The sequence below is a fragment of the Rattus norvegicus genome, chromosome 3, assembly GCF_021556685.1.
Source record: "Rattus norvegicus strain SHRSP/BbbUtx chromosome 3, alternate assembly SHRSP_T2T, whole genome shotgun sequence".
Taxonomy (NCBI): Eukaryota; Metazoa; Chordata; class Mammalia; order Rodentia; family Muridae; genus Rattus; species Rattus norvegicus.
In genome coordinates, this window is record NC_141536.1 from 71,933,245 (window position 1) to 71,945,591 (window position 12,347).

General features: G+C 36.8%; 1 protein-coding gene and 1 pseudogene across 2 annotated transcripts; both read left to right on the top strand.

Annotated features, from left to right (window-relative positions):
* The first annotated feature begins 6,166 nt into the window (after positions 1-6,166).
* Positions 6,167-7,147, top strand: Or10ag57 (olfactory receptor family 10 subfamily AG member 57). Its single transcript, NM_001000325.1, is given in 1 exon segment — positions 6,167-7,147. A coding segment is annotated over 1 exon segment (981 nt).
* An 819-nt stretch (positions 7,148-7,966) lies between these two features.
* St13-ps7 (ST13, Hsp70 interacting protein, pseudogene 7) lies at positions 7,967-9,523 on the top strand (annotated as a pseudogene). The gene has a single exon (XR_015683646.1). The product of XR_015683646.1 is annotated as an ST13, Hsp70 interacting protein, pseudogene 7 (transcript).
* Positions 9,524-12,347: the final 2,824 nt, after the last annotated feature.

Below are 12,347 nucleotides of genomic sequence, written 5' to 3' on the forward strand. Positions count from 1 at the left end.
GAAGTCTCTTCGGGGTTAGGTGTACCTTCTCCGACTTGAGTGCAGACCTGGAAATCTTCTGCTGTATATGCGTTGGGGGCCTCATATTACCTGGGTTTTGCCTCTTGGTTGGTGGCTCAGTATCTGAGTGATCTCAACGGTCCAGGATATTTGAGTCTGCAGGTCTTCCTCTAAGGTCATCCTCTTCCTCAGCTTCTTCCAGCTTTTCCCTAATTCAACGATATCTGTCACAGCTTCTGCCCATTGGTTGGATTCAAATATCTGCATCTGATTCTTTCAGCTGCTTTTTGGGTATTCATGATAGGCCAATGTTTGTAAAGACACCATAGCATCAATAATAGTGTCAGGCCTCGGGACCTCTCCCTGAGCTGGATCCCAACTTGGGCCTGTCTTTGGCCCTCCTTCCCCTCAGGCTCTTCTTCATTTTTGTTCCTGCAGTTCATTCATACAAGAACAATTCTGAGTCAGAGTTTTTGACTATGGGAATGCAATCCTATCCCTCCACTTGATGCCCTGTCTTTCTACTGAAGATGGACTCTGCAAGTTCCCTCTCCCAATTGTAGGGCATTTCATTTAACGTCCCTCTCTTTGAGTTCTGAGAATCTCTTACTTCCCATATCTGCAGTAGAGTATAGTGTCCCCACACCTCCTACCTCCAGAGGTTACCTGTTTCCATTCTTTCTGCTGGACTTCAGGGCTTCAATTCTGTCCTCACACCCAATACCTGATCATGTTCCTCTCTTCCCATGCCTGCTGCCTTTCCCACCCAGGCTTCTGCCCCGTCCCCTGTCTCCTGTGATGGCTGTCTTCTCCCTCCCAAGTGGGATTGAGGCATACTAACTGAGGACCTTCGGCTTGTTAGCCTTCTTGAGATCTGTAGATTGTATCCTAGGTATTCTGTACTCTTTGTGGGTAATATCCACTTATTAGTGAGTACATACCATGCATATCCTTTTGGGTCTAAATTACCTCACTCAGGTTGATATTTTCTAGTTTCATCTATTTGCCTGCAAAACTCATGATGTGCTCATTCTTAATAGCTATGTAGTATTCCATTGTGTAAATGAATCACATTTCCTGTATCCATTCTTCTATTGTGGGACATCTGGGTTCTTTCCAACTTCTGGCTATCACAAATAAGTCTGCTATGAACATAGTGGAACCTGTGCCTCTATGGCATGGTGAGGCATCTTTTGGTTATATGCTCAAGATTACTATAGCTTAGTCCTCAGGTAGATCTGTATCTGATGTTTTGAGGAACTGACAGATTGATTTCCAAAGTAGTTTTATCAGTTTGCAAACCTACCAACAATGGAGGAGTGTACTTCTTTCTCTAGATACATCCTTGCCAACATGTGCTGTCACTTGAATTTTTGGTCTGAGCCACTTGGATTGGTGTGAGGTGGAATCTCAGGGTCATTTTGATTTGCATTTCACTAATGACTAAGAACTTTTCTTTAAGTGCTTCTCAGCCATTTGAGATTCCTTTGTTGTAAATTCTCTGACTAGTTATATACTGTGTGCTTTCATGCCCAAAGTTTTCCACAGAGACCTCTGGTTTGACTAGGTCATGGGTCCAGGAGAAAGGAAGAGAACTTGGGCAGGTTTTGTTCTCTCTCCATTTCAGGCTGGGCTTAGCTAGCAGGAGACATGGGAGGGATGCAGACAGGCTTCTGGCAAGAATTTTGGGAGAGTAGATCTCTTCTCCAAGCTACAGTGTTACAGCTCTTATGACAGAAGCTCTTAGATGAAAGAGTGATTCGTGCGCACCTTTAATTCTGAACATGACCCTTAAATACAGATATTTGGGTAGATCACCTCATTTACATATTCAGAGGTGTGGTCCTGTCTCTATGACAGATCTGTCTTGAACCTATGTGACCTATGGTCAGATCCTCACCTGTGGAGGAGGGTTTGGGGTGTTGGCCTCTGTGACTGATCTGTCTTGAGCCTATGTAACTTGTGGTCACATCCTCACCTGTGAAGGAAGGTTTTGGGGCATTGCTCTACGAGACTTGGTCTGTCTCAAACTTCTCTACAGGGTTTTGTGGGAGACTGCATCTAGTGAGAGCCTGATCTTGGAGGCTGGGAATGCACCTGCCATCCCTTTATCCCTGGGGATTTGACCTGTCTCGACCAGGAATCAGGGTACATTTCACAACTCACTGCCCCACAATATAACCTATTTTTGATTGGATTATTTGTTTTATTTGTGGTTAGCTTCTTGAATTCTTTATATATTTTGGATATTAGCCCTCTATTGGATGTGGGGTTAGTGAAGACTTTTGCCCAACCAGTAGGTTGCTAATTTGTCCTACTGGATATGTCCTTTGTCTTATGGAAGCTTTTCAGATTTATGAGGTCCCATTCTCAGATTCATCTGCAAAGAATGAAACTCAGAATAGCATAAACAAATCTTAACAATAAAAGAACTTCTGGGGAAAGTACCATCGCTGACCTCAAGTTATATTACAAAGAAAAAGTGAGAAAAACTGCATCGTATTGGTACAGAGACAGACACATTGATCAATGAGATAGAAGGGAAGAGCCAGCTATAAAACCACACACTTATGCACACTTGATCTTTGACAAAGAAGCCAAAAATATACAATGGCCAAAAGAAAGCATCTTCAATAAATCGTGCTCATCTAATGGGCAGTCTGTATGTAGGAAAATGAAAATAGATTCATACTTATCGCCATGCATAAATCTCAAGTCCAAGTGGATCAAAAACCTCACATAAAACCAGATACACTGAATCTAATAGAAGAGAACATGGGCAAGAGCTTTGAACTCATTGGTACAGGGGCAAGTCTAAATAGAACTCCAAAGGCTCAGGCTCTAAGATCAAGAATCGATGAATAGAATTCATTCTTAGACATTTTATATTAAAAGAAAAGTAATATATAAGTAGAGGAAATATAGATAATGAAATGTTACATCATTACTCATCCATATAGAGTGGAAAATATGTTCTGGAAAAGTTCATAAGGAGGATATACCAGAATAGCCCCTTCTATGTTTGAGATCAAGAAATATTTGTTCTTACTAATGTTATTGACCATTTAACTGGAGATTTTTGGTTTCTAATATTAAAACAATAAAATGTTAAATATTGAAAATGAATAATCCTGGCTAATGGTGGGACTAGTAACATCTAGAGAACATATAATTGAATTATGATCACTGGATTAAAATAGATAATGAAAAAGTACTGTACTGTGTAGTTGGTTGCACTCTTCTGGTGATAAAATGATCATCCCTATGATCAGGTCTTTGAGTACAAAAACTCACTATGCCTTCTCATATACTACTGGAATGTAAAGGAAATACAAAGCTGATTGTAATTTTTGATAAAAGTCCCAGGATGTCATCTTCCATGATGATGTGGGACTTCACAGATATTTTGGGGCCATTCATACTCAAATAAGTTGTTCCTCACTTTTGCACTATAAATACAGCCAAAATATTGTTAATTTGCAAGTTTAGTTCTAATATAAATTTTTAAATTACACTGTCTCTGGTTCTTTATTGGAAATAGATAGAGAATATGTAGACAGAGAGATAGACATATGAGTATATATTTGCTTTCATAACCAGACTGATTACAATAAAACTTATACATTGGAACACAGAATTTATCACAATTGTACAATATTTGTTTAATGTTGGAGACTGAATTCATCATATCACCTAAAACAGAAATAGAAAAGCAATATAAATGCAACAGAAGAAGACATAGAGAATAGACATCAATACAGAGATTGGTGCTCAAATAGTTCCGTTTTAGTTTTAGTTTTTCTTTTCTTTTGTTTTGGTTTTTCCCAAAATAATTTTCCATATTACAGCCCTGACTGTCCTAGACCTTGTTTTACAGACCAGACCTGACACATATATACAGTGATCCTGTCTGCCTCCTGAGTGCTGGAATTAAAAGTGTATGCCACAACTTTTATTTGTTAAAATAGGTTTTATAACATTGAACAGAAGATGAGAAAATTTGTGAAATTCCTAAAATATGCTTGTATACATAAAATAAATATATATATCAAAGCAAACTCTTTTGTAATGCACAAAGACTATATGTGATTGCTAGATCCAAAGATAGAATGGTAAACGCCTTTAGTAAATAACATAAATGTACCCAGATAATTTGAGGTTAGATGAACAAAAAATTTGATTAATGTGAATTTCTCAGAAACTCATTATAAAGAGTCTCATGAAATTTAGTTGATGCACAGGAGAAATGAACCCCAGGGGTTTTATTGTCCTTATTTAGTAGTAATTCATTCCCAAAACCAAAATAATTACAATAGAATCTGTGGCTGTCTGAGGAAAACAAGGGCATATAAAACACTAAAGATAAAATTCCTGTTTGGTTTGATAGACTACTTTGTGTGCTGTGTTAGAGGTAAGCTTGAGTCATTTCCTTACACCAAGAAAAGATCTGAACAACAATTCTGAGAGGAATTGAAGACAACACAGACATGTCTAAGGTTATAATTTTAAAATGAGCTGCCTCCTAAATATGTCTTACCACTGTTCTTACTAAATGAAGTTAGATATTTATTAGATTCTGGGAACTATACCATTGGTAAAAATGTTCACTTCCCACGTAGTGAAAGCAAACACAGGGGGAATTTGAAAACAGCAGACCATATAATTATCAACGTGCTGTTTTTACATTACATTTATTTTTTATGTGTTTGAATGACTTTCCAGAATGTATGTCTACATACCACATCCATGCCTGATGTCTATGGAAGCCACAACAGGATTTCATATCCCCAGGACTTAATGTTACCAAAGTTTGTCAGATACTACATGAGTGCTAAGATTGGCATACCTGTCCACAGAAAAAGCAGGCAGTGCTTTTAACTGTTAATCATCCACCTCAATGCAAAAACTTGGACATCACTTAAGTCTAGAACGTATAGAGTACTAATAGAGTGGCAAATGCATAAATACTTATCATGTGCTGTTAGAGAACAAGTGCTTTGGAAATGTTATGACATTTGTCAAGCTATTATTGGGATTGTCCAATCATATAGAGCTTCTAATCAAGATGAGTATTGCATTTAATTTGGTTAATTATTTTGATCACATTCATGTTTGTTAGATAGTCTTGGTTTTGCCATTAACACAAATGAAGGGAAAATAGACAAAACACACATATGCTACAAGTGAAAAACATAACAGAGAAATCTGACATGACAAGGAGAACATGAAAATAGTTTTAAAGGAGAAATTTAGAGAAACTTCTTGTATTCACATTTACCATAATTTCCATAACTTATAGATTATGCAGAGTAATATACTAATGGACCTCTGATCTCTTTTTAGGAATAATCTACTTTATGGTCTGTTAGAGCTTTTCATTTCTCATTTGTAATGTGTGTGTTTGCTGTGTTTTTTCTTTTGTTTTGTTGTTGTTGTTTTCTATGGGTGTACATACTTGTAGAGGCCAGAAACTGATATCAGGAATAACTTCAAATCACTCTTCTACTTAACTTGTTAGTGTATGGTCTGAGGATCAAACCTAGATCTCAGCAATGGCTAGTCTAGATATCAGCTTGCTGTAGACCCTATCTGTCTATGGTTGGTGGAATCATAGTGAGTTTCCACACCCTCTTAGTATTTATTTGGATTTCTGGAGATACGAACTTTGCTATTCAAGTGGGAATGCTGCTGACTGAAAGTTGCAAGCATTTAATTGTGGATCCATCTTTCTAGGTACTCAGCATCACATTCTGTGGCCATTATAATAAATCAGCTAAAAATCCTGTTGAAAAAGAATCAAGGAAAATCTTCAAGATTTGTAGATTTAAAGCTTTTGCACCGATAAAAATGAAGAAAAGGAAATATGGAAAAACAAAAATATTTGTTTAAGTTTGTAATAAAATCTCCAAATATGTATATTTTCTCTATAATGTGTTTTTATTATTTTGTATGCATCTCAAGACCTTTGCTGAAATGTAGCTGAAACTAGTAAAATAAATCTCATGTCCTTTTAATTACATGCTGTTTAAAGATAAAAATATGATGTTGGAGTTAAAAGACAAAATTATGGTAAATGACCGTTGAAAAGAACATATAAACATACCCATTCATCTCATCAGGCCAAAGAAAAAGCTGGTGGACATTAAGAATTATATTCACTAAACATATGGAATTTGTTGGATCTGCATATAAAAAGGAAATTAAAACAAAAATTTCAAATATTACAATTACAGAATTTGTTCTCTTGGGGTTTTCTGATGTCCCCCAACTCCAGTGGATGCTTTTTGGGATATTTTTGTTCATGTATTTGTCTATTCTGATCAGCAACAGCATTATAATGTTAATCACAAGAACTGACTCAGGTCTGCAGACCCCTATGTACTTTTTCCTTAGCAACTTTTCTTTTGTGGAAATCTGCTATGTAACAGTTACCATCCCAAGGATGCTCATGGATATTTGTACACAAAAAGGAACAATTTCCTTATTGTCCTGTGCTGTACAGCTCTGTTTTGTCATCATGCTGGGAGGTATGGAGTTCCTCCTCCTAACGGTCATGGCCTATGACCGTTATGTGGCCATTTGCAATCCTTTGCACTTTCCCCTGGTCATGAACAATAAGGTCTGTGTGCAGCTTGTGGCAGCTTGCTGGGTCTGTATTATTCCAGTTGTGAGTGGACAAACTTACCAGATTTTCTCTTTGCCTTATTGTGGATCTAACAAAATTCATCACTTTTTCTGTGACATCCCCCCATTACTCAAGCTTGCTTGTGGTGACACATTTGTGAATAATTTAGCAATCTATATTGCTTCAGTAGTGTTTATCATGGTTCCATTTTTGTTGATCCTTGTCTCCTATGGCAAGATTATCTGCAATGTTCTAAAACTGGCATCAACTGGAGGGAGGTCTAAAGCCTTTTCCACCTGCTCATCTCATCTGATAGTTGTGGTTTTATTTTATGGAACAGCTACTATCACATATGCGCAACCAAAAGCATATCAGTCAGAAAGCTTGGGAAAGTTGCTGTCTCTATTCTATACCATTTTGATTCCACTGTTGAACCCCATTATATATACATTGAGAAATAAGGATATAATGGTAGCACTTAGAAAATTGAAAACTAAGTTATCAGTATATGGGAACACTTAAAATCACAAAAAAAATGGTTTCTTTGTATATTTTACATGCAGGTTTAGCACAGCAGAATTTCTAACTTAATTTCTGCAATATACAATTATAATCATTAATGAGGCATCTCATGTTAGGTGACCTTTGTTTGACTAAGTTCAGTTAACAACCCTTATGGTAATCCATAAAGAAATTATAGCAATCTTTTCTTTCATTAGTCAATATTATAGTATGAGGGAGTAGTGCATAATGAGCATTAACTGCTAACTTAGGAGATATTTGTAATTGATATGTTATTGGAGAGAGAAAAATCAATTTTTATTTAAGAGTATAGTGGTCTCAGGTAGTTCTGACCAAGGTAAATGGCCTTGTTAGCAGGAGCACATATTTGCTTACATGGGTTTAGAATTTAAATGTTTGAAGTAGGGGGCAGGTATTTAAATAGATATAGATCTTGAAGGAGTTGAGGAAGAAGTTAAGTGGTAAATTGATCAAAATATATTGTATTTTTCACATAATTATGTAAAAATGAGTTTCATGCATGCCTTTGTGCTGTGTGTATTGCTGAGCTGCAATTTGCAAACTCTTCTGCAATAAAAAATATCAACAAGGATAATATGCTCTTAGAAAAAGTTTTAAATTGGTGAATTTATCCTAATAAAACACAGAGTTTCAAACCACGTGGTAGAGTTGCAGTAGGTGGAAACGAACAGGTTCATGCCATAAGCTGGCAGAAGCAGAATCATCCAGCTAATGTCATACTTGTGGTTGGGGTGAGAAGACATCCAAAATAGAAAAGAAAAAAAAATAAACTTTTAATAAAAGTTCCCTTTTGGCCCCCTTCTACTTGGTCACGTTGAGCCGCTCCCGGGCTTGGCATCGGGCCTCCGCAGCCGCCCACCGCCAGAAGCTTCCAGCCTCACCACTATGGATCCCCGCAAAGTGAGCGAGCTTCGGGCCTTCGTGAAGATGTGTAGGCAGGACCCGAGCGTCCTGCACACCGAGGAAATGCGTTTCCTGAGGGAGTGGGTGGAGAGCATGGGGGGTAAAGTACCACCTGCTACTCATAAAGCGAAGTCAGAAGAAAACACTAAGGAAGAAAAAAGAGACAAGATGACAGAGGACAACATAAAGACAGAGGAGCCATCGAGTGAGGAGAGCGATCTAGAAATTGACAATGAAGGTGTAATTGAAGCAGACACTGATGCTCCTCAGGAAATGGGAGATGAAAATGCACAGATAACTGAGGCGATGATGGATGAAGCAAATGAAAAGAAGGGGGCTGCCATCGACTCTCTAAATGATGGTGAGCTCCAGAAAGCCATTGACTTGTTCACAGACGCCATCAAGCTAAACCCTCGCTTGGCCATTCTGTATGCTAGAGAGCCAGTGTTTTCGTCAAATTACAGAAGCCAAATGCTGCCATCCGAGACTGTGACAGAGCTATTGAAATAAACCCTGATTCAGCTCAGCCATACAAATGGAGAGGGAAAACGCACAGACTCCTGTGTGACTGGGAAGAAGCAGCTCGCGATCTTGCCCTGACCTGTAAATTGGACTATGATGAGGACGCCAGTGCAATGCTGAGAGAAGTCCAGCCTCGGGCTCAAAAAATTGCTGAACATCGGAGAAAGTATGAGCGAAAACGTGAAGAGCGAGAGATAAAAGAACAAATAGAAAGGGTGAAGAAGGCTCGAGAAGAGCATGAAAAAGCCCAAAGGGAAGAAGAAGGCAGAAGACAATCTGGATCTCAGTTTGGCTCTTTTCCAGGTGGTTTTCCTGGGGGAATGCCTGGTAATTTTCCTGGAGGAATGCCTGGAATGGGAGGGGTCATGCCAGGAATGGCAGGAATGCCTGGACGAAATCCTCAGTGACCCAGAGGTTCTTGCAGCCATGCAGGATCCAGAAGTCATGGTGGCTTTCCAGGATGTGGCCCAGAACCCATCAAATATGTCAAAATATCAGAACAACCCAAAGGTTATGAATCTCATCAGTAAATTGTCAGCCAAGTTTGGAGGTCACTCATAATGTCAAAGCCCTTGCTGAATGAAGAACAGCTTAGCTCACTTACTGGATGTTGCAATAATACAAACCAGTGTACCTCTGACCTCACCAGAGAGCTGGGGGGCTTCGAAGATAATCCCTACCCTCTGCATCATATGCGGCTGAGGCATATTACAGTGGTTTGCCATTAGAGTGTTCATTCAGATAATGTTTTCCTATTAGGAATTACAAACTTAAAACATTTTTCAACCTTAAACATATTTTTTAAAAATTTAGGGGATGTCAATTCCTACATTTTTCGTTACTAATCTTTTTGGGTTTTTCCTTTTGAATTACTGGGCAAGGAAGGTGAATGTGGATGATTTACTGCTTTCATGAATGAAATAAAGATTTGTTAGTGGGAAGCAAAAAAAAAAAAAACTTCCCTTTTGGTAGAATATTTATACATAATGTGGACATTATCTATGTCAATATTTGATGCAACATAAGATGTAAAACATAAAATCAAAGTTCCCTTTTGGTAGAATATTTATACATAATGTGGACAACTCTATGTCAATATTCGATGCAAAGTAAGATGTAAAACATAAGATCTAAAAGAAGGGCTTGTTAGCAAAGTTATTATTGCATCCCCAAAAAGGTTAAGGCAACAGGATCAAAAAATCAACACCAAGATTGAAACTACACCATGAGTTGGTGGCCAGTATCGTATACAAAACACATTGTTTCAAATAAGAAATTAATTGTTTAATTAATTAACAATAAACTTTAAGCAGAAAATAAAGTATTGCTCCCATTCATGCAATTTCCCTTTAATAAAACATAGGACTCTTCTAACTCATAAAATAAAGTACATGTATTTATACAGAATATACATGGTATTGGAAACTTACAAAATCTATTTTAAAAGAACAAAAGTAAGAATTAAAGATCATCAATTTTTTAGCACAGAGGATTAATTCATAATTATAGATTGTAGACAAGAATTGACACCACTACTGAGCTACTCTTCAGTCAAGGAACATACTCTCTTAAAACAAAAATATCAGAAAATAATTCATGAAGCAAGTTAAAAAATATATATTGAGATTCATGAAAACAAAAATATAGAATACTTAATACAACAAAACATGGGCCTAAGCAAGAAAGTAGTTTAAACATTTATATTAAATATATATAATCAAATGACTAAGCTTCATGAGAACATTATAAATAGGTTGATGGCAATCAAGTCATAACTGAGCAAATGGGTCAATAAACACTATAAATTAAGGAGGAATGTATAGTAAACACATAAAAATGAATTGTCTTTCTTATTGAATCCTTGAGAATCAAGGCAACAATGAAAAATATGAGGTCATCAATGATGGAAACTGAAACTGAAATTCCAGAAAGTTCCAAATGTTTCCAAAGTATGGACATAGATATATGGGTAGTGACGGTAATGTGAAATGGTAAGGCCATACCAGAAAACATTCTGTTTTCTCAGTATACAAAACTATGCATATAAATATTTATTAAGTAGAAGATAAATATGTGCAGTAAAATTTAAAATTTGTTCACGAAAATATGTGTATAATAATTGAAACCTAAAGAGTCAGAAACTGGTCAGAAGTGAATTGCTAAGAAAATAATGGCATATTAATCCAAGAAAATTAAATTCTGCAAATATCATTGATGAAATAATGAGGCAGGAACTAGCATGAATCTTAAATCTGTATTCATAAGCATTTTTCTACACACTAGAGATCGATCTGCTGAGACCTCGGGTTATTCTGGTGCAAGGAAATTTACTATTGAGTAGAGCCATTTTCCTTTAGAGTCTAGAAAATTCCCTGAAGTGCCAGTAGAGCCAGTATTGACAGTACTTGCAGAAAAAAAGTAAAAGAAATAGGAGCAGAAGTAGAAGTCAAGCAGGAAATAAAACAAATGATTGTAGTAGGTAAAGCAGGAGTAGCAGTATGGCAAGTAGGAGTGACCAGTAGCTGCAGTGGAAGCAGCTCCAGCAGTGGGGGACTAGTAGTTGAAACAGTTTGATTGGCAATTCCAGTGTATGTGGGAGCAGCAGAGAAAGCAGAGACAGCAGGGATAGCAATAGCAGTAGGAGTAGGAGTAGAATTCAGACTCTGGGCTATAAAAGAGCAAGCATAGAAAGAGTATGGACAGGAACTGAAAGGATACTTAAGGCCTGGATGGAAGCACAAACTTTCTGGAGGTGGTAGTAGAGATGGAAAAGAGTCATAGGATAATAATTCTAGAACTGATACAAAATGGTTTCTTTTAGAGAATAGCTGATCTCGCAAAAACATATTCAAAAAGGGAAAGAGATGGAAAATCAAACAGGAAAGAAAAATGTGTTATTAGAAGAATTCAGGCTTTGTTAACATATTTTTTTGCAGATGATTTCTTGATGTATTACCTTAAAAAGAGGAGACTGCTTAAGAATTGGATGCTGCATATCTTATGTGGAACTCCCAGTGGTCATATCTATCATGCCCACAGGAAAATACCCATAATATCAGCCACCATAATCAAGTAAGCTTCATCCAGAGAATACAGAGGTGGTTCTATATATGAAAATCTATCAATGTAATCCACCATATAAACTGAAAAAAAGACAATCTCACTAGATGCAGAAAAACCCTTTAACAAAATTCAACACCCATTCATCTTGAAAATCTTGGAGATATCAGGCATACAAGAAGTAAATCTAAATATAGTAAAAGCTGTAGAAAACAAGCCAATAGCCAACACAAAATTAAATGGAGATAAACTTAAAGCAATTTCATTAAAATCAAGGATAAGACAAGGTTTCCCACTCTCTCCCTATCTATTCAACACAGGTCTTGAGGGTCTAGATAGAGCAACAAGACAACTAAAGAAGATAAAGGGATAGAAATTGGAAAGAAACAAGTCAAAGTATCACTATTTGAAAATTATATGATACTATAAAAATGTCACTACAAAATTTTATCAGAGTACTCTTATAGCAGATAAAAACCTTCAACAAAGAAACTGGATACAAAATTAGTAGCTCTTATTCATACAGAAGATAAATATGCTATGAAAGAAATTTTGGAGACAATACCTTTTTCAATACACACAAATGAAATGAAATATGTTGGTGAAACTCTAACAAAGAAAATGAAAGACCTGTATGTCAAGAACTTCAAGGCCCTAAATAAAAAAAAAAGTGAGGAAGATAAGAGATGATAGA